Here is a 23,184-nt window from a genome sequence, read left to right as displayed (position 1 = left end):
GTTTTCATAGATGGCAATAATGAATGCTTATTTTGGTACATTAAAGACTCTTGAGTGATAATTTAGCCTCTATTTGCACATATGTATCTGTGTGTATGTATGCAAATATATATATATATGTGTGTATACAAGAACTGCTGTTTTTAAGGGTAAATGGATCATATTTTCACTGAATGTCAAAATAGACTTATTCACACAGTCCAAAATACCATTATTATTATTTCTTATGTTCAGCTTCTGTGAATAGCTCTGTATATACAAGGAAACTATTTTTGATCAGCTGAATGCCAAAAATAATTACTTGGCATTCTGCCCTTGTGCATTAAGCCAAGTATCTTTCAATTAAGAAAATCAATTTTAGTAATTGACAATTTAGCTAAGATATTCTTGCATAAAAATAAAAAAAATCTAATATTCTTCTTCTTTCTTATTATTGTCAAATTAGAAGAAAACATTTCACATAGTCAGAAGGATCAGATGGTGCAGAGAGCTAAACAATTGCAAGAAGCTGCTCTGTGTATTTCTGTGGTTTAGAAATAGTGCCAAGTCGGAAGGAAAAGACATTCCCTGCATTTTCTAAAGCAAGATAAATACAGAAAAGAAATATAGATGAAAGATGGAACTGCTATCTATGGACTCTGCCAGATTCCTAGGCTTTTTGGCACACCTATTGAAGCTGGCAGACTTAGCCAGTAGCAATCTTTTCCATTAAAAGGAACAGCATATATTTTGGTTTAACATACTTTGTTTGTGCATTTTTAAGCTTCAAAAATGTCTATTTAAATTTTTTTTAATGATTCCTTCTGCACAGTTGGCTGCAATTGCATTTATTTGAAACGGCTCATTTATCACTAGAAGAGCTGCAGGGCACAGCTACTGTTAAACAGCTCCAACAAACCTACAGCTTAGTGGGACAAGCTTCTTTTTATAAGACTAAAGATGTTTAAAAAGTGCCAAGAGGAGCTTTATGCCAGCTTCTGGGTTTGTTATCCAAACGTTACTAACTTAGAGGTCTCCTGAAGCACAGAGTTTGGGCAAAGATAAGCTGATCTCCCCTGGGCTGCTGCTTTTTCTCATCTGAGATCAGCCAGACTAACAGTACACTTGCTACATATTATAAACTTTAGTAATATGAAATTTTGAAAAGTCATCTAAAATCTGAGGTTTAATCTACACTGAAGTGAAACTTTATCACCCTTGGCAAGAGTGCAAAAGCAAAATGTTTTATATGCAAGTATCCCTACTTTATGAATGGTGTAATTCTGCTTATTAGGAAGGATAAGGCTTTCTGGTTTCTGCTTCCCAGAGCTGGAATAGTAATGAAAATGTTCACACCTGCTACTTGCTAAGAATAAAAATTGCAGTGATGTAACATTGTCAATTTTCAGTAATTCTTCTGAAACAAAATGAAATATGGTAATACGGGACTCAGTTTATCGAACTTCTTATTTTTGAAATTTTCAAGTGATCTGATCAATGCCTTTGTGGGCAAAGGAACTGGACACACTTTCTATAGCTGACAGACATGCAGCAATTTTGCCATCTAGTGCCCTTTCTTGATGTCCAAGGACTATAATTAATTTATAAAAAGCAACAGGCATCAGCTTGGGGTATATGCCAAACACACTGTACCTCCAGCCTAAACTGTGGAGCCAGAATAGAGCCAACCATGACTGTTAAAAAGTGGGTTCTTCCAAATTGAAAATAAAAATGTAAAGACATAAATAAGCAAATATATGTGTACCACACATATGTATTACTAAATTATTAAATAGATATCATATGAAATATTTTGGACTGATTTAAAAAGAGATTTTATTAAATCTTGAGTGATAATGTAAAACTGTGTATCCTATACACAATGCTCTCATCAAAGAACCACTCCTCCCAAAACAAACTACCCCTAAACCAAATACACCTAATGAGGCAGATACCAGTGCATTTGCATCTCAGTTTCTGAACTTCAGATTTATATGGTTTATAGCAGAAACTGTTTTTAGAATATTTTCAGTAGAAACTGCTAGTAACTGTCATCCGTACTTTGCAATTCACATACATTTATTTCACAAGAATGGTCTTATGAAAACCTTTTTACATAAAAAAGTTAGCTAAAACTTCTTGTAAGGATTTATGACTTCAGCAAACAATGGCCAATATTCTGAAAGCACTGTACAATAACATACACAAAATGTAGTTTATAATACAGTCATTATAACAGTATATAAGAACATTTCACATATTAAATCTACATGTCATTGTAACTTTTATAAATCATGGTAAAACCAGACATTTTTATATCTTAGATTATTACAAGAGAATGGAAGAATCTATGTGTGATCAACCTTCCTACAATTAATAATAGTAATAGAATTTTAAAATCTACAATTATTTCCTATATATTAAATTGTAACAGCATTCAGAAAACACACTGTAGCCATTATATCTTCTTTGGCCCCCCAAAAACTTATTAAACTGCCCCCCCCCCCCATATATCTCTTGAGCTTATCTGCTGATGGGAAGACAGGAACAACTCTGATGGATTAATTAAAATATATATATATACACATATGTGCATGCACATATATACATCAAGTCCCACTCTTAAGAGCATGAGTCCTTCTTTGCCTGCCTTATTATAGTAGCTACTTTAAATTAAGTTTTCAGCATTCCTGATTAAGTTCCTATATGCTATAACAATTGATATTCTGTAAGGGATCTATTAATATTTCTTCATAATAAGAAAATAGAGCACTTCCATGTTAGGCAGATATTTCAAAGAAGCAGGCCCCAGAGTTAGGTTAAAAATCAGTTCTATACAGTGGTAGGCAGGACATACACCTTCAGTACTAAAAAATGTCAGTACACTAACTGAAAGTCTGATCTACATGTCAGGTATGTACTGTAATCATTGAGTTAATCTGTCTGTCTTCCTCTGGTCCAAAAAATACAGTTATGTATATACAATGGAGTAAAAATAGGAGACAGTGGACTTGTTTATAGTATAGTATAGCCATAACTATCTTAAAATGGACTTGTCTGGATAATAAAAGCAGTTCAGAATATTGCAGAGCTTGATGGAGGCTAATTTACTGTAGCTTTCTGTAGCCAACAGAGGAGACACATACATGGAAAAAAACTACTAACAGCACCAGGTATGGTTCCTATGTAAGTTCCTTAATTTCTAGGTGACTGGCTGCTCTTTAGTGGCCCCATTTCCTTGTTTTTCAAAAACCAATCAAACAAATAGCCATAGTTGTATCTTAGTTTTACTTTACTTTTGATAATCTTCTAGATTATCAAAATTGATCAATATTTCTACAGATCTTTTTCTACCAGTCCATCACTATCTGATTGTTCATCTCCACTGTTTTGTGTCCTGTCATACGTTCAGATTGAAAGTTTTCAGGGGTCATCTTCACTGCCCAGCAAAGTGAACTGCTCAACTGTGATCAATGGCTTTAAACATCATTACATTATAGGTAAATATATAAATAATTTACAAATTAATAATGTTATTAAATAAACATTGTTATTTAATTAGTTAAGAATTCAAGCACAAACCTTATCCCAAGACAAAACGTGAGGATATCTTCATGTGATCTTGGAAATAACTTCAATGAGAAGATATCCCTAAGTGTTTTAGAATATTTATATACTACCTGATGAGGTACTTGCAAATGTAGAAAGTACACTTGAAAAGAAGAATATACTCTTCTGTAGTTTCATACTTTACTATTTAAAGCCACAGGTATTCTTTTCACAGAGTCTAATCCATCTGTGTCTACATAATTTAGAAGCATTTATCACCTTTTCAGCCAGTGAACTCTTTCTGTTTTCTAATGTGTTGTATCTCTGCCAAAACTAGAATCTGCTACTATGGAAATGTAGTATGTTGTTTTAAAGGCATTATAGGAAATGTCAAGTGTGTTGATCTCTTAAACTTCTCTAAAACAATAAAATGCTTGAATAAGATTTGTGGTTGCCTTTAAACTGTGAATGATTCTTATGAAAAGACAGCTAATTCATTTGAGGTTTACAAAGTGTATTGACAAATATTCATCACTGATTTAATCTCCTGAAAAAAAAAAAAAAAAAAAAAAAAAAAGAGATATCAACTTATTTCACAAGGTCTAACTTCACTGGTGATTTACATTAAAAATATTGCCTTCTTTTAATTTTTAGTCCTGTGTATGCAGGCCAATATTATAGCATGAGAATTTCTAACCTGGCAAACAGTTCTCCAAAAGACATGGAAATCAAAGTAGAAAACTGGCCAAACAAACTTTGAGGGCAATATTGTGGCCAAACAGGCAAATGAAAATCTCTGATGTTCAAACAGAGCTTACACAGAAACGGGAAAGTTATTTTACCTGACTGAGTATTCATACAGCTATTACTGGAATACTGAATCATGTTCTGAAGTATGTTGAAATTCAGTCCAAAAAAGTTAAAAAATAAAGGATTCAGAGTTGACCCACAAAAATAATTAAAGAATTGAAAAGACAGAGTAGAGATTCCATCAGAAATTCCACCGACTTAGTTAATTAAAGAGATAACTATGGAGTGATTTGATCTTACTTTATAAGAATGTGTATGAGAACAGGAGTTAGATAGGATTTTCAGTCTACCAAGCAACAGTATTATATATATAACGGCATACGATAAAGCTAGACATGTTTAGGCTACAAATAAGGTGCAAATGTTTTTATGAGGAAGGTATTTAGCTACTGGAACAAGTTATCATGGCTCTAGTGGATTTTCCATCACTGGAATTTTTTAAGTAAATAGTCAGTGTTTTTCTAAAAGATATACTTTATTCCAAACAGAAACAAATTGAAGCAATGTCTCTGCTCTGTGTGAGCTGGGCTGGTCAGACTACATCATCATAATGATCCCTTCTAGTATTATAACGTATGAATCTATGACTAAGATGAGAATAGTGCCTGATTTACAGCACTATAGTCTTAGGCTTTTTAAATACTGGCACAACATTACTTTTCTTCCAGTGCTGTAACTTCTGTACTGCAAGACTTGTTGAAAGTCAACATTCAGGAGCATATTAATTTAAATTTAGCTGGCTAAAAGCTAGCTGTTGAGTCTGAACTAGTAACCTAGGTCCTTTCTACACTCAGTGGAAAAAGATAGGCACCTTCACAAGTCTATTCCATCCAGATGTCTTGGGCACTTATTTTCAGCTAGTGTAAATCTGCAGGTGCTTTTCTCTCCGTTGACTACAGAAGGTGCCTTAATTTAGACTACTTTGGACTACACCACTAAAAGTGGCTAAAGTTAGAAAGGAATTCATCCTTAATGTTCCAAAGATTTTTTTTTTCCAAAATCCCTAGATCCAAGTTAATTAGATCACTAATTTAAAACATCTGTCTTTATTAGAGCATTTTTAAAATGTATCTGTTACTGCTGGGCAGATAGTATTTCATTACCATCATATCATATAAATGCACTTCATCTGTTTTTTTTTCCAAATAGAGAATAAAATAGTTTTGAATAGTTCTTTCTAATTGCGCTATTATTCAGAATTCTGTCCTTCTCCTCTAATAATGGACAAGACTGTACAGGCATTTAAAGGATTTCTCTTCTTCACTGCCTTGGGTTGGGACTTCCCCCTCTAAGCATAGATACCTACAATGCAGATGTGTAGATTAAAATTTTGAACCAGCACTCCCATTATAATCAAAAGAGACCAGACAGTATGGTCAGTAGAGAATGAGGTGTCTTATCTTTAGTGTAAGTTTCTGAATTAGGACAGATGAAGCACAATAAAGAATCTATTTCTCATCCCTGACTATTAAAGGAATTTGGATGATTACCTCAGAGGAACACGTCTACAGTATAGATATTAGAAGTTAGAATGAATGCTTGCTTTTATGATTTTTTTCTTCCACATCCTGCTTTTGGATGCTTATTTTCCTTTGTTTTCCTCTTACTTTTTTCATGACTTCAGTAATCTTGTCAGAGTTCTTATTAGCCTCTTCATGAAAGACTGGGCTCAATTCTACATGCAAGGAGGACATCCAAAACTCCTAGGCCTTCTCTACAACAAAATGTAGGATCAGATCCTACACTATACACACTGATTTCAGTAGGAGTCAGAATGGAATACAGTTCACTTGAAGAGCTGGACACATCTCCCCTTACAGGTTTGCAGTTATTTAGTACATTTAATTGTGCCTTGGCTGACAGGCTTTGGTATGGATGGTATAAGTCAACTGACTGGTTTGATTCAGTTTGTCTGAAAATACATTCTGCCAAACTTCCATTATTTTTGCTTTTGGGGGCACTGGCAATGGTTAATCCTTCAGGTAAATTAATGGCTTCCAAGGTTATTTCCTTTTTTCTGCCTGTAAGCAAAGTGTGCAGTAAGGAATCTTGATGTTTTTTCTCTCAGTTATGTATTTGGTTCACAGTCACCTCCTGGCTATGTAAAGACTCCAGCCTACCAACCTAAACAGCTTATGGCATGAATCAACAGTGGGACTTTTTTATATTAGAGACGATCTCATTGCTATTCTGAATGACCTCAGAAAATCTGTCTCAATACTTTTTCATATTGTGATACTAAGCAGATATGAAGACTTATTCTAGGTTCTTCATGGCAAAGTGTGCTCATAGGTGTTTTTATCTTATTGCTCTTCTTTAACCTCTTAATTATTGATCAAGTTCGACTGCACTTTGAACACTCATTATGGAACAAGTCTCGTTTGCAGAATCAGTCTGCTTTCCCCGAAAAAACTCTGAGATCTTGTGAACTACAGAGGATAACTTAAGTCAGTCCTCAGAGCTGTGAAGTACTTACTTAAAGTTAAGCAGGGTAACACAGCATCTCTTAGTCACATACATTTGCAGACAGACTTAAGAACTCAACTGAACTTTTCTTCACAGAATGAATATTCCATTTCTGAATGAAACACAACAGAATTTTATTCTACAAATTGCTGTAACTTTCTAAATAAAAGAGTGATGAAATTTGTCCCTCTGACACTGTTTCTTTTGAGAAACCCATTTTACTGAATATAGTGAAGAAAGTTTCTTCCATATTAGATGGAGAACAATGGGGTGTTCTGCTTCTGGACAGTAGGAAAGTCTATTATCATAACTATGACTATTTTCCTTGATTGGATCTATCGTAAGAATGGATCATTAAACTCCACTGTGAAGTTAGAGAATATTCTTCAATTATCAAAAAAGAGTAAATAAGAGTTTTGATGGAAATCAGATGATCCGAACCACAGAATCATGCAGGCTGGAATGCAGGTTGTCTACTCCAACCTCCTGCTCAAAACAGGGTCAACACTGAGTTCAGACCAGGCTGCTGATGGCTTTGTCAATGCTTTTAATTAGTATAAATATTTTAACTAGGCTTGAAAACTAAAAATGAACGTAGATCCAGCTGGAATTATCATAAAAGTGTATCATCAAGATTGTTTTTACACTTTTAGTGTGTTACAATTCATAAAACCTAAAGGACCTGCATAATGAAATGAATGAAAACAATAGACCACAAGAAGACAGAAAACAGAAAAAGGAGGAGTACATGTTGGGGTTTGTGTCAGTTGAATGGAAAGATAAGCAACAATAAAAAGTTGCCAGACACTGAAGTTTTTAAAATTAGCAGTAGTAATGTATGCCTTTCCTTGTAGCTAGTATACTGCAACTGTGATGGGAAGAGGCTACTTTCCAGGACTGAAAGGGTAGCTTATACCTGAGTCAGTTTAAGTACTGGCCTTTCAGCCGAGTCTTTAAATGTTTTAAACCAGCTGGGTCTTTTTAACCAGACTATTGCCAATTATAGATATAGGTATGATAATGCAAGACTATTAGACTGTGCCAGAATTGAAACTATTCATAACAAAATGTACTATCATTATAGTAGACATAAATTTAACATTAACACTGCATCATAATTTAACTCTTATTTTTAATACATTTATCTAAATGTGAAAGTAAAAAGAAAAATCTGCAAACAGCAAATCTTTTAGGAAATTTATGAAAATTGACTATTCCTACAGTCTCCATCTCTAAGGCTGTAATCCTTATGTCTCCTATGCCAATGAAATAGCTCTACTGGCTTCAATTTCTGAGATAAAAATTAATTGGAAAAATCTTTCTGAGAGAAAATTTTTACTAGAGAAAAGCCTCCAGGGAATGGGCTCATACTTAATTCTTAAAATAAGAATTTTTATAAGTGAATACAGAATTCATTGAAACTAGTCCAGGTGAACTCAGCTTTTGTATTATTCTACCTTAATTTGGCCCCAAAAGATCTCTCTTAAAAATGAATCCAGTTGCACTGAGCCTGTAGGTGGCTTTCTGTCATACCAGGCAACCATCCTGTAAGATGACCTAACTTCTTTTGCAAAAGCCACTTGAAAATGATAAAATACTGATTACCAACCTAGGTAAGACTCAAGTAAAGCATTCTGGAGTGAACATCCATATCCTATGTCCATATTGTAACAATCATTTATCTGTGATATCTTTAGAACTGAAATACTCTTTCCTAACTCACTGTTTAACCAAATGTTTCTAGGATGAAGTTCAGAAAATTTGAGGTAGGCAATATTATTCAAAAATAATTTCAAAAACTATTTCAAATGATAGTGCACTTCTGTGGAATATGACAAACCCCTTCAACAGTTTGAACTCCAAATAAGAAAAACCTTTCACCTCACCTTCACCACTCCATTTTCATGCATGGTGATACAGTTGTTGGGATCCTCTGAAAGTTGATATAAAGCCTGAGCTGTAGCTCTATGAACTGATGGGTCATTTGATTTCAAGTAACGTACTAAAGGAGCTACAGCCTTTGTCTCTCCGAAGGTAACTCTATTGCTTCCCCACATGCAACAGTGGGAAATGGCCTCTGCTAAGTGACGTCTTAATTTGTCATTGTTCTGAAGAAGATAAAAACACAATACATAAAAGATGATGTAATACATTAAAAATTTCACAGGAAAGCAAAACTGTATTCTTAAACACTTTTAAGGAATCCTAATTTAATTATATTAGAATTTAAAACTAGAGAGAAATGCAAGGCATGGAGTCAGTAGCCTCTCATTATTCTGTTTGTAAGAGGTGCTGCAAATTTTTATATTATTTCAAAGTGCTTTTAGACTGGCTGGAGATTAGCATTACAATGTAACATACAGTCTGATCATTGAGATTCTCTGTGTGGTTCAGATTTATTGCTTCCCCCCCCCCCCCCTTTGTGCTTTTTCCATAGGGCAGCTGCACCTCTGAAAAGCAATGTTCAGCAGTAGGGATTACGAAAATGAAACTCATCTTCCAAAGCAACTTTAGAAACAGCCACAGAATGCTTTCATGTCCAATATACCTCTCACGAGGAAGATTCTACAGCTTTTCCTTAATGCTACTGCAAATGCACTCCTTGTGTCCTGACTTTTTAATTGGGGATGTGGTAATTTGACATAAGAAATTCAGATACTTACTCCATGTTGGGATGTTACTTACTGTGTTTGCTAGTTTTGACAACAGAGGGACAACTCCATGGTCCGTAATAACAGCTAAATTTTCTTCATCTTTTGCTATATTTGTAATGGCTGCACATACACTTGCCAGAACTTCTTTATTCTTTGATTTTAGCAAATTGACTATCAGTTCCAAGCCACCAACAAAGGACCGGACCATTTCCCCAGCATCCTAAATGAGAATCCAAAGAATCCTTATTTTAAAATATTCAATCTCTATTTGACACGCAAATGTTCAAAAAGTGATTGACATGGCAATGATTCAAAACACTGCAGCTACTGCTCTGTTGTCTTCACCAAGAAACATGTCTAATTCTGAGCTCAAAGCTCTCTTGATGGACACATATGAGCTAGATTGTTTTACAGACCAAAATGTAGGAAGAAATTCAATGCCTAAATAAAGGTATCTAGTGCCATCTTAGGTGTCACAAGGTATTGTTTCCAGACTCAAGCTGTCACTCCTGTATCTGCTGTATAATATTTGCCAGGTCCAGCTAGGTGTCTCATATGCCTTGGGGTATCTAAAACTTCAGTAGAACCCCCTTTTTGGGCTATCTTAGTTTTTTCTGTTTCTCATTAGATCTGACAGTGAAGACAAAGGCAAGGGGTAATATTACTTTCTTATATCAGTATAAATGCATACAAATGCCTACAAATTTATTCAAAAGAGGGTTACCAGAGTCATGACAGCAAATGTGAGACAATCATGGTGCATTTCAGAGTGCACACATTAGAATAGTTTCTAGGGTTTTTTAATAGCATCAGAGTATAAATAATTAACATAAAATATAACCAAAGGCTACAAACAGGAGCCTGGAAAAGTGTAAATATGCTTCTAGCACAGAAAAGTAAGACAGAGAGCACCATTATTCCTCTGTATAAATCTACTGTTTGCCTCAGTCTTGAAGATAGCATTCAATTCTGCTCCATCTTCCCCATCTTAAAAAAGTTATAGTAGAATTAGAAAAGGTTTAGTGAAAGACAGCAGAGATAATCAAATGTAGGCAACTACTCCGTAGAAGGAATGACTAACCAACTAGGACACTTTAGGCTATAAAAAAGACAGATCAGGAGGGATATCATAGAAGTATACAGAAACTTGAGAGGAATGGAAAGACTATATAGGGAATTTCTTCTAAGAGAAGAACTGGGGACAACAGGATTGTGGTGGCTGTTAAAAAGTTAAATGCTTATAAATTGATTAGGCAAATTCACAGAAAAAATCTACTACTGATTATTCAATACAAAAATAACTTTTTTGATTTAGAAAGTTCCTGAGCCACAGACCTCTTGTGGGTGGAGAACTTTCAGGGGAAACACTATTACAAATTTACCCTATTCTTACACCTTTCCTTAGATATCCCCTGCTGGCCAGCATCAGAGAGTGAATTTGCATTTAGCATACCAGCAGTATTGGCACTATGAGACTAGATTAATGCGCATGGAATTCATTTGATCTCTTCAGGCCGAGTGTAACTGGCAGCTATCTGATAAAGTGACAAGCAGCATGCAGTACTTAATGCACCTTTAAAAGCAAACAGGATGCAAATCTAAGTCTTGTTTAAGAACAAATTCTTAACTGATTGAGTTATATAGTCACTGACCAATGCTGCACATCCCCAATTCATTGCACTCTGTTGAACTGAGATGTTTGAAAAGAAATGTATCTCTTTTGTATTTCTTTGTTCCTCCATGTAAGGTCATATCACATTAGACAATCCCTTTTTAGCTTCCTGGTGGTCAAAAACAATGCCAGAATAGAAAAGTGTCTACTTCTTTAAATGATTCTTTGCATGTTTATTCTATCTGTAGATAATTTCAAGCAGCATTCTGCTAAAGATCAGCTAGAAAAAGTCCTAGACAGCCCTAATTATCCAGAGCATGAAAGACAACACTGCAAAATGCAGCATCGTTTTCAGGAACTTCATTTCCAATTAGCAAAGGGGTAGATGGAACTTGAAATGGCTAACCTGAAGATGCCAAGACTGAAATGATCTGGAGAAGTCACCACTGTTACTTGAATGGGCCCTTTGATTATGTTAGTTGAGTGTAAGAATGCCTCTATAAACAGCATAGATAACAGTGTTTTATCAAAACTCCTTTATAGAATATGTAATCCACCAAGACATTTTTCGTCAGATTTTCAACCTTTCAGATGTGGATATGGAGAGATGAAAAGTCCTCTTAAAATTCCTTGTTCATGGAAATCTAGCATATGACTAACTTAAGGTTTACAGTATTTATGTAAAAGCATAAGACTTAGGAAAAGCAAATAAAGTGTTGATTATGAAATAGGTATGGTCAGAAATCACCTTGGGCAAGAACTTCACATGTGTTTTGATGACTGTCTTATTTTTATGGAAAATGAAGGAAAATATGTCATTAGTGCCCAAATCCTACCTCTCGCAAAAGGATTATTAACCAAGATAATGTTTGTATGGACAAATAGAAAAGATGTCATGGTAAACATGGGCTTGGAGAGTTTTTACATTAAAGGGACGAGATTAGATAAGATCCTACAGAAGGATCAGGTTCTTAAAAGGAAGTGTTATCTGATTAACAGCTTTAGGAATCTCCAAGAAACATGGTAAGAGAAAACAAATAATCCTTGGCCTTAGCATGAGGTCTGAAAGGACTCAGAGGCTAGAATTCTTAAACCGTGTATGTAGTCAAAGACAACTAGCAGATAGAATAAAACTGAAGAGCATGATCATTGAGAACCTCAGCATACCTCTTTGGGCAGGCAGATGTGGATACTTTTCTGTTGTTTACAGTTGTATTACCAGAGAGAGAGGCCTATTATTGCCTCAAAAGACATCCAATAAGCATGCACTCAGGTGAAGAATGTTTTGATTTGGGTGATGTGAGTGAAATGCATTTAGTGCAGATCTGGTAATAAAGGAAATGTTCTGTTATTCTGGCTAGACTCAAAAGGTTCTGAAACCAAAATTGCTTGAGCTATCTTCAGGCAGAAGCCCTTCTAAGTACATGGTCAAAACCCCACAGGAAGCTGACTTGAGAGCTAACCTTGAGCACTAAAGGTAAAATACTTCTTGTTGATAATAACATCTGAGAAGTCCTAGGCCTGAAATTTCTAAATGATGACATTTCCTTGAACATGCTAATTGCATTCTAGCAACTTGAAGGAGGGTATTTGGCTCTGACAGGCTGTGATAGTTGGAGCATTGTATCCATAAAGGATTCTTGGAACATAGTTTGAGAGGGCTACAACTAACAAATAGTATGGCTTGTAAGAAGCTAAGCCAAGTCCACAGCGAGGCTTTAGAAAAGAACTGCAGTGTTCCTACAGATTTCATGGCCTTCCAACCTCTTCCAAGTACAATGTCCTCTCTATGGGGATGCTAGAGAGACCCTTGCTCTCAAAAGGGACCTTCAAAAGAGAAGTCTTCCATTTAGGACTGGATTTCTTTGCATAGCCTAAAGGTTTTGAGAAAACATTCTCAACTTCAAACAACTCCACTGCTTGCAATCATCAATGTCAGTCTGGCATACCTATTGATAGATAGGTAGATAGATAGTTGAAGAGTCTTGCTGGCTCTTAAAAATTGAGTCAAGGCTTTTTCCTAAATTCTGGTTAATTAAGATCTGAAAATGAAATCATGTAGGTAACAAATTTGTGGGCACAGTTGGCCAGAGAGTGCCAATAGTCACCTACAAAGACAGCACAGGGATAGAAGAAAAAACTTTGTAGAAAATGATTCAATTCTTTTATAAACATGGTGGATATAATGATTCTTTCGACAAGTTTTTCCTTCCTATGGCAGCAGCTGCCAAAAATATTAGGTTGCAAAGAAAGGAAGAAAGGAAAAGCTTTTGTCCGTTGCTGGGACGAGGAACATCTTATCCAGCCTCCAGTACGTAACTCTGCATGATGCTGGATTTTGCCAGATCAGATGGGTAGAGTCCAGAAAAACTGGGCTGAATGACAATGACACGTTTGCGGTATAAGGCAAAGGTAAGATGGTAAGGTACATAGGTCCAAAGACTGATCCAAAAGCATATTCTGTTAGCTTCTTTACTAGTTCTAAGATCTGTAGTCACCCTATGATTGGGCTGGGGTGATCTGGAATCTATCAGCGCCAAGGAAGTGTTCTTTCAAAAAGAAATTTCAGAAGCTTTCAGGAGAGAGAATAGATTTTCTGTTCAGTTTCTACATCAGATAGTAGTATTAGATGGCCTGGTGTCAAACTGTTACTGCACTCAGAAGAGGGTTAGAGTGACTAGCCAAATGGTCAGCATTACTGACTCTCTTAGAAGAAGAGACAACTCTTAGAAGAAATTTTGGCCTGTGCATTTCAATGATAAAAATGTAGAAGTAGAAAGAAAGGTCTGCAATTAGAATTTCATTTGTGTGCTCACCTCAACAGCCCAAGAGGATAATTTTGAGTAAAAATTACCAGATTGTCTCTTGAAACTCTTTCGGACTGAAAGGTCTTAGGACTTCATGGAAGTGCAAACATGAAAAGTATGAACTTTCCTAAGACTAGGGAGTGATCTTGAGATCAAGAATGGTTTTGATTGTGTGTCTTTCTTTTGGGGCACGATTTATGAGTAGAGGAGAGCGCCAATTGTATTGTGTTCGCTTTCCTAAGCCAATTTATTGTATCATTCACGGACCTGGTAAATAAAAATTCCAAAAGATGCTGCACTCCATCTTTTCAATTATGGAACTAAACGCCAAACTGAACACTTAGCTGTGATGTTGTCTTCTCCCAAAAAGCAAAACCAGTGGGTATGCTCATCAGGAACATAATCTTTTCTACCACAGGTGGGACAACTCTTGAGACTGGAAGGGAGAGGCTAGTGCCATACAGTTTGAGGGTCAAAACCAGAAACCACAGCCTGTGGAAAAAGGGCGGTGTCCAAGAGCAAATTTTGGGCTGAATTCCTAAAAATAACAGAATGAACAAATATCAGAAGTCCTTAGAAACATAAAAAGAGGATCTAAATGTTGATGCAAACGAAAGACAATATAGGGTTGTGACTCAAAAAATCAGCTCAGAGAAATGCAAAGGGAGGCGAGCTTACAGCATATTTCCCACAAGTATGCTGGAAAAAAGCTTCTTTGACTGTCATTGTTAGTGTATACATACTACATTGTAAATGTATCAATAGATTATTGCTTGAATAAAAACATTACTTCTTGTTAGGAATTTTCACCCCTTGAAATTTTGAAACCAGACCAAAGGCACCAGATGATGGGTCACAGAGGAAAACTTCTACACAGAAACATCTTATCTATGAGAGTATTAGAAGGCTATACAACTAAATGGTCAGATACAGGCAAAGAAAAGAATATATGACATTTAAAATTACTTGAATTCCTTGAAACTTACAGCAGAAGTGTGACCAACATTGTGTCTAAATTTTTGGCTCAACAAATACGAAAGGTTCTGTTCAACAGGTAAACTCTACAGGAAAGTCTCTAGGATTTGAAAGGGGGCCCAGGCAGATATGCAAATGATTCTGCTTTTCTGGATGGCTCAAACACTCATGCAGTTCTTCTTTGTGCTCTTGAAAGTTGTTCCATGAAGAGATAAGATAACTTGTCTCCCATTTTATGAACTAGTATGTAAATTTTGTATTTTCCTATCTGTGGAAATTTTACATTTTCTTCTAATCCCAAGTGACTGGAGCTCTACTTGTTACATTTCTCTTTTGATAAGCTTAGACTTTATACATTTTGTTAATGCAGAGTGGTTAAATTAAACTGATGGTATGCTATGTAAACAATCCAGCAGTAAGTAAAAGAAAAGAGTTTCAGTGATCATCTGTGATCAGGACAGAACCTTCTACTAGTGATGAAAAGCAGAAGGAAACTACAGAAACCACATGTCAGGAAAGTTTCCCAAATGTGATTGTGGGTGTAGTCTGGGGCTCCATAAAAGACAAAGAGAAAAGCAAAGAAGCAAGAAATTTGAAGAACAACATGCAGCAAGAAGGACTGAAATCAGAGCTTTAAAATTCATTAAGTTACTTACAAGATCTTTTGATAAGTTTTTCTTTCAAAGAAACTTAAACAAAAATGACATCTTTTTGGTGTCATTAACAAAGTAAATTTCTACTTTATTTTTTTATTGTCATATATGTTGTATTTATTATATACAATTGCTGTACTTTAAAGATATTTTCACAAGAAGAAATTATATGAAGTTGTGCCTGTGATTGCAAAGGCCTGGATTCAATTCTTTCCATTCCATGTTCTCTGAGTATACTTGTATTAATGATCAGATACTTTTTCATACTGTAAAGTCTAAAGTAATTTCTGTGTTCTTGGTTTCTAAATATCCTCAGGCATTTACATCTATACTTAATTTTTTAACTGAAGAAAAATCATATATAATATGTCTTTGGAAACCTCCTTTGTACGTTTTGCTTCCAAAAAAAAAAAAAAAAAAAAATTGAAAAATTGCAAGCTTTAAAGTCTACCCTTTCAAATTAACTGACACATAACTTTTTGTGAGACTAAATCCAAGGCATTTGGCATTTCCATATACTAGTGCATAAAGCGTTAATATTTACTTGTAGTCCTTAAATCTTCCTGCAAAAATACATTTCAGGGTCTTGGCTGTGCAGTCAGTTTGCTAATGGAGCGTAACAGAATTTTGATATTGAATGTGGAGTGGATAGTATTGCATTTCAAGTCTGAGACTAAACCACTAAATTCATATTGTAGCACTTACATGCAACAAAACTTTAATCGATTAATTTAGGTACTTACTTACTTTCTTTTAAGTTACATACAAAGATATTCAACAAATACAGAATTCTAATGTTTTGAAATGCTTACAGAACATCTTAGCTATACAATAAACAGCCAGAAAAGTAAGAAAAATGTATTTAAATGAATTTAGTAAATTCACTCCCCTCTACTTATCTTCATAAAACTGTACTTGTTTGTTGTTCTAACAAGGCTACTCAGTTCAAGTTAGGCAGAAAAATATATGTCATTGTGAGATGACCTGTAAGAATCAACATTTATGGATATAAATATTGATCATCCCCAAAATCATCCCAACTGATAAGCAATAAAATATAAAGGTCTTTTTTATACATCTGAATGTATGTGTTATGGATAGGCTAAATACGTTTAGTTTAACAAGTAGTATTTCTTGAGCTGAAGAGCTCAAATGCAGTAACATTTATAAAAGAAATAAAAATGTAAAAGAGGTCAGAACATGAAGGTTTTACTGCATTAACAGGAAATACCTTCATTTTAGATATTCATCACTATTATATTACAACTTTTAATGTAATATTTAATCTTAGGTGATAGATATGAAAAAATAAGAATTGTTAAAATACTTTTTAAATGTCTGGAGAAACCTGGAAGAGAGAACAGGATATTTCATGATTTCACATGATCACATCTTTCTTCTAACAAGTGGGCAGCAAAGTTTCTATCCTTAGAAAGTATGATAAATATTATTTCAAAATTGGATTAAAATGAGGAGTTTACAATTTCAAACAGTACAAACAAGTATCTGGCATAGAGGCTGAAGACTGCAAGGTTACCTACTATGCTAATAAAAACTGCATCCTGGTACTCTTTAATCACAATACTTTCCTCTTGTTGAACTTCATAACTATTAACAAAAACATTAACTTTCCTTTCCTTTTTTAATTTTTTTTTACTTAGCCAAGCTAATTCTTGGCTTCTCGCAAGAGCAGAAATACTGTGAGATAGACCAGCTTTACACTTTTTTTAATTAGGAGCAGAAAGCATTACAATATTTGCAGAAAAGGCAGATTTGGAAAAATCATTTGATCTTGGCAGTATTTACACAAGGAGAACATTTGGGATTTTTGAGTCCTCTTGTCATCATATTATATGTATTTTTGTGGTTATTTTCATTAAGTAAATAAAGTTCATCAGCCTTAAGTTGAGACATACAGTTCTTGTACAGGCACTATGGAATTCTTTTGTAACTGGATTCCTTTCCTATTCCTTCCAAAGGGAATATTGGTTTCTTTATTTGAAAGGTTTAAAACTAAATACCGTATTATAAAAACACATTGTGTTTATCTTTAAAAATACTCTGTTCTAAAGATAAAAGCTTCCCCACTAAAAACAAGTAGTATTTTACTCTTAGAACATCTTAAAAAGCTTAAGATGTCGCAGCTAATTTGTCAAATTCAATTTCTTTTGCCCAAAAAAGTGATGGTATGGCTGTGCAAATAAACTCTAATTATCAAGAATCATCTTTAAGCTACCTTTACTTTAATGAAACAAGCTGTCCATTTCCATCCATTATTGCCAGTTACATGACTTAGTGAAGCACAACCAAATTTAAAATACAAAATAAAGAAATGTAACAGGTAAAGTTCTATGTTACATTTCTTCAGTGAAAAAAGGAAAAATTATTTACATATGAAAGTTTCTATTCATTTTTCCTATTAAACAATCCAGGGTTATCATTCATTCAAATTATGTCATATGTAAAGGCAAATTTTTTCCTGTCCGTACAGCTGTGGAGATTTCCACTGCAGGAGAGCAGATGAAGAATGACCTTTCAGGATAAGACTGGTTTACTACATCTCACATCTCTGCCTCTGTACAACATATTGGGAAGATGAAAGACTGGATAGTAGCAGACAATCAACATGGATTTTCCTGTCATCTTCACCTCACTGAAGCAGCTACAGCTAGAGCAGGTTTAGTGTTATACTAGTAGCTATAAAATGGCTCCAGGGCTACTCTGCAGTTTGGAAGAGTAAAACTGCTTTCTCCTGGCTCTTCGGGGAGCTGATCATCACACAGCTAAATACTTGGCAAGCATATTGCTATTGATAGTCTCAAGAACCAAAAGTCCATTGGCCAAATGTACAGCCCAAGAAAGCATGTGATGCATGTTCTCAAAAAGATGGTGGGAAAATAAGCCTTCATAGTCACCAGTGCAACTTCAAGTAGTCCTTTTGGCTTTTGTTCTCTTTCTTTTCTGTCTGGGGGACTACATGTACTTTTCTGCCCCCTATTCCTACTCACAGCTGTCACTGAAGGTCACTCCTGGGTGAATGCCAAAACCCTATTTTTTTTCACAGAATGAGTGAAAACACTAGTGTCAAGGTCCTTTGAGGCCATGATTTTGTCATGATTTGCTTTACATTATTTTGAGAAGTAATATAATAATGGAAGTATGAAAAACAGATAGCAATGAACATACATCCAAACAAGTGTTTAAGAAAACTTCTTCATAAAATTATGAATGTATTTATGAGATAGCTAACACTACTATGTAATTTAATATTGCAGAGATGCAAGACAGTAATAATATCAAAGTTTTCTGAGGACAGCCTAGCTAAATAATCAATGCAGAGACAGCATAAAATAATAAATTGTTATTACAATTACTGTTTTTGTCTTTACAACTCTGGCAAGGTTCCATAAACCAGAGAGTTCTGTTTGGGAAGCCAATCATATCATATTGTGCTAGTTATAATTGCAGACCACTGAGAATTTGAACAAGCATGAAGTATAAAACATATTATAGCTCAATCAAAAGCTTCTGGGCTAGATAAAATGATTGTTTGAAATTTTCTGGTTTATATTATGCAGGAGATCAGACACAATGATCTCAGTGCTCTTGTCTTGAAATCTATGGAAATCTCATGTGGTAAATGAGAGGGTAAAGTCAGAAGAATGGAGATGGACAAGCAAGAAAAACAAAGAAGAGATCAAAAGAAAAAAATGTGAGGAAGATGAGATTTAAACTTTTTATAGATCTTTATGTCTAATTAGCAAGTCTAATTTAAAGTACAGAAGCAACATGACAAGCTGTTGACTAGTTTGTGTAGCTATTACAAATTAAGTTAAAAGGAAAGTTCATCAAATATTTTCCAGTGGAACAGTATTCCATCAGAAAATGCTAATGGAACGGAACCAAAACCTTCCATAAGAACACGATGACTCCTTGAAAAGTTTTGACAGAAACCAGGCAGAAAGACAGGCTAAATTACCAACGTGCCTCTTTGTCTTTTCTCTTGTCAGCCAGATGGCTGGTAAGTAGCTTGCCAGGCTGCTTGGCTTCTGGTTTTCTCTGATTTCTTGCCTGATGGGCTGCCAAACAGCTGGAAGGCCAGGTCTCCAGAATCTCCTAAACGTTTTGGCTTCGTATGTTCTCCAAGCTCCCAGGCAGCTGCTTTGCATGGAGCTTAGGATCTGAGGCATCTCAATGAGGGAAACATGGGTTATGCTCTTAGTCTCTCTTTCCTTCCCAGCTTTCAGACTATGTATTTTTATACAAACTAGGCATCACTGGTAGGCCTCAGGGGCCTTTGGGCAATTTATGTTAGTCTGTTGAGGATCTCTAGGAGAACAAGTCTATAGGATTGCAAACGCCCCAGGACAGCTGGTTCAGTAAGCTTCTAGGCAGCCTGTGTCAAGAATCATCCAACAGGCAGGCTCTTCCCGCACACTGGCAAGTACGGCAGGCAGCTACTGATTCACGGAGCCAGCTCTGACCTCCCAGGCTTCCTGACTCTCCAGAGAGCAGGGTGCTCTGGAAGGTCTGAAGGGCAATCCAAAAACTCCTTTTTGATTTCTTATAGAATATTTTTCAAAGCTCAGTTTGTAATAAAAACTTTAAAATTTGGAAAGTCAATGTCCAGATATGAGGGATTCAAAACTGCATAAAATGAGATCAAATATAGAGAAGTAGGTATAAAATGATGTTAAAAAGGGATAATGTTTAGAGAAAACAAATAGGAAAATGGAAAGAGAGCAGTAAGAGCGTTAAATTTAAACTGCCAAGGGTTCTGTATATAAATGTAAGAAGGATAGCAAGGAAAACAAAGAAACTGGAAAGTGCTGTATATACTCAAGCATCATAGGCTTAATCAAAGAATGGTACATAAAGAGAAATGTATTGGTTCTATTTAAGTATAATTTATTAAATATAAAAACAAAATAACAGTGTGCATTATGGGGAACTACTGATCTTCTTATACAACATTTTTAATTAGTAAAATGTGTAAACAAAACATTTTAATTTATTTAAAGCAGCAACTGGTTATAATTTTACTCTTTGTTAAATATCAGAAGATTTTCCAAGTTCAACTACCTTTATTTGTTACTTTTAAATAGAAAGGTTCTCTGTGGTTTTATACCACATGTGGTATATGTGGTTATGTTAAAATTTCCATAACAAGCAAAATCTATATAAAGAGCCTGAATAGCATGGGTCATCAGTAGCATATTTCCCACCCACACAGGTTTACTCCAGACTGCTGGCTCCATTGGGAAACACATTCTCATCATACAATGCTTTTGCAATTATATGTGGAGGCTACTGGACCTTCACACATACTCACCTCATGGCCCTCGCCACTTAAACATGGTTTAGTTTTGGTTTGGATATTTCTGGGCCAACATGGACATTCTCTTTCCCCATATATAGCAGATACATAGGCATCTTTACATGGCTGACTATTCATCATGCCTATGAAATTCCACTCCAGGGCTGAAAGGGATGCAACACACTTCAAAAAAACCGCCACTTTATCACAAAAGTGTGAGATGTCATTTTACCAGTAGATTTTAAGAAAACAGAATAAATACCTTTCCTTTTCTCTTCCCTCAAATCCCCAATCCCAGACTGTTTACTTAAGTTAGTTTGACAGACTTCATACATAATGAGCTTCTTCAAGTTCTTTAAGAAAGCTTTTATAGTTGTAGCAATAACAAAGGTTAAAACTGAAACATCAAAAGCTGAAAACTGATAAGTAACCACAGACAAAAGGCAGAGGAAAGAAGTGAGCTTGCCATTGTCATTTCTATTCAAATTTTTGTCCCAAAACTCTACTAAACATAAGAAGGAGAATAACCTCTACAATATATATTTTTTTAAATTTCAAAATGTGCTATTTAAAGGTTACTCTCTGAGGAAAGAGGGATTTTAATACAAACTCAAGTTGGCAGCACCCTTTTTACTGGCATCATGCCTTTGGATGAAATTTGTAATAGCCCAAATAACATCTTTGTAGAGTTTCTCTAAATTCTTGTTTGGACTAATGTACACTGGGAGAACACTATAAATACTGCTTTTCAAAGTAGCATCATAACCAAATGTTGCCATTCCAACATCAACAGAGTTGAGTAGACTTTTCTTTGCAATCTTTCACAATCATGTGTGTTTCTTGGACAGTGCACTAATACTTTGCCATTACCAATGTGTTTGCAGTAGTAACTTTTCCTTTTGGAAGTAAGGAATTAATAGGAATAAGATAATTATTTTTAATTAATACTATTCTTGTCTCTTTTAGTTTTAATTTTTAGAGAAATGCATAAATTAATTTGTTCATGATCACATTATATTTGTCTAGGGCTCAAAAGTAGCAGTGACAGGTGCTGTGCAAATTTTCCTGGGACATTTTTACCACTCAAATTATATCATTGCCAACCTGCAAGATCTTTGTTCTACAGTCTTAAGGCTAAAAAAAGTTAGAACTAACACTGGTAAACACAAGTGATGACTGACATCAAACTGATATTGTGGCTGTCAGAGCTAAAACAGTCTATATATGAGACTACAGCTGACACCCTCTATGTAAAAAGTCTTAAATCTGGCATGGACCAAATATCACTAACCTAAATCATACTGATACACTAAGCAGTACTTTCTAATCCAATTCTACAGCTCTACTCTATGGGAAGTACTCCAGCTACCATAATGTAACCGATGTCATATATAATCTAGGATTAAGGTCACTTGAATTCTATTCCCTTCTTGACATTAACTTTCTGTCTGACAGTGGACAAATTAGTTAGACTGAAATGTCCAAAAGCAGCCAGCAGCTAACTTTGAGAACTGAGGCTCTGGCCTTTTGTGACTCATTTCTCTCTGATTGTAAAAAAGAATTGGTAAACTTCCCAATCTTAAGAAGATATGGTGAGAGTAAGTACATGAGAGATACTCATGTACTCACATACTATCATAGGAGCTAGGTCAGTATGATAGACCAGCTCCATCATAAATATAATAGAAAATAACCTTTACCTTATATGTACAGAAGGTGTTTGTGCAAGAGAATGGATACTATACAACACTGTCACAAAAATTTGTTTCTAATACTGATAACAAGTTCTGTTTCATCTACCAAACTCAGTACTATGGAGGACAATCACTACAGCTTCTCCAAAGAAAACAAATGAAGAATCCAATCTCAAAGCTATTTGAAATATGGTTTGCAGTCTCAAGTATAGCCTTGGAAAAGCCAGAATGTGGATAATCCCTTTAAAATGATACCCTTATCACTGACTTCAAATCTAGTACTCCATGAACTGAACTGTGATTCTTGGAAAATCATGTAAATAGTTAATTATTAACTGTGCATTAAAAAAAAATCAACATTTTGTTTACATAGATAGTTCCTGCATATCCACTGTGTGGCTATAATCATTTGTTTATACATCTCTCTTTGCATTCAGTGTCGGAGGAAAGGGTATTGGTAAGTTTGTGTCAGTGTGCCACTCTGCCTCAGTCTCACACAAAGAACTCTTTGTGGGGTCACAGATTAGCATTTGGGAAGGCAGCCACAAGAGATGAAAGGAGGACAGATACACTGAGGATGTACATAGCTTAAACTCATTAAATACTCAAGGGGAAAAAATAAAGAAGAAAATGAATAAAGCCTCTGATTTCAGTAGCTGTCCTCTACC

The 23,184-nt window shown here is 35.1% G+C and overlaps 1 protein-coding gene across 2 annotated transcripts in view; it reads right to left on the bottom strand.

Annotated features, from left to right (window-relative positions):
- The window catches only part of ODAD2 (outer dynein arm docking complex subunit 2), a 93,837-nt gene that overhangs the window by 14,828 nt on the left and 55,825 nt on the right, over positions 1-23,184 (bottom strand). For both annotated transcript variants that reach the window (XM_062567679.1, XM_062567680.1), the window contains exons 17-18: positions 9,490-9,678; positions 8,691-8,912 (exon numbers count right to left, since the gene is read on the bottom strand). In XM_062567679.1, the coding sequence (XP_062423663.1) occupies positions 8,691-8,912; positions 9,490-9,678 (411 nt within the window). The remainder of the gene's footprint in view (positions 1-8,690; positions 8,913-9,489; positions 9,679-23,184) is intronic.

The sequence above is a fragment of the Rhea pennata genome, chromosome 2 (assembly GCF_028389875.1).
Source record: "Rhea pennata isolate bPtePen1 chromosome 2, bPtePen1.pri, whole genome shotgun sequence".
Taxonomy (NCBI): domain Eukaryota; kingdom Metazoa; phylum Chordata; class Aves; order Rheiformes; family Rheidae; genus Rhea; species Rhea pennata.
This window is presented reverse-complemented; position numbering and strand designations above follow the sequence as displayed.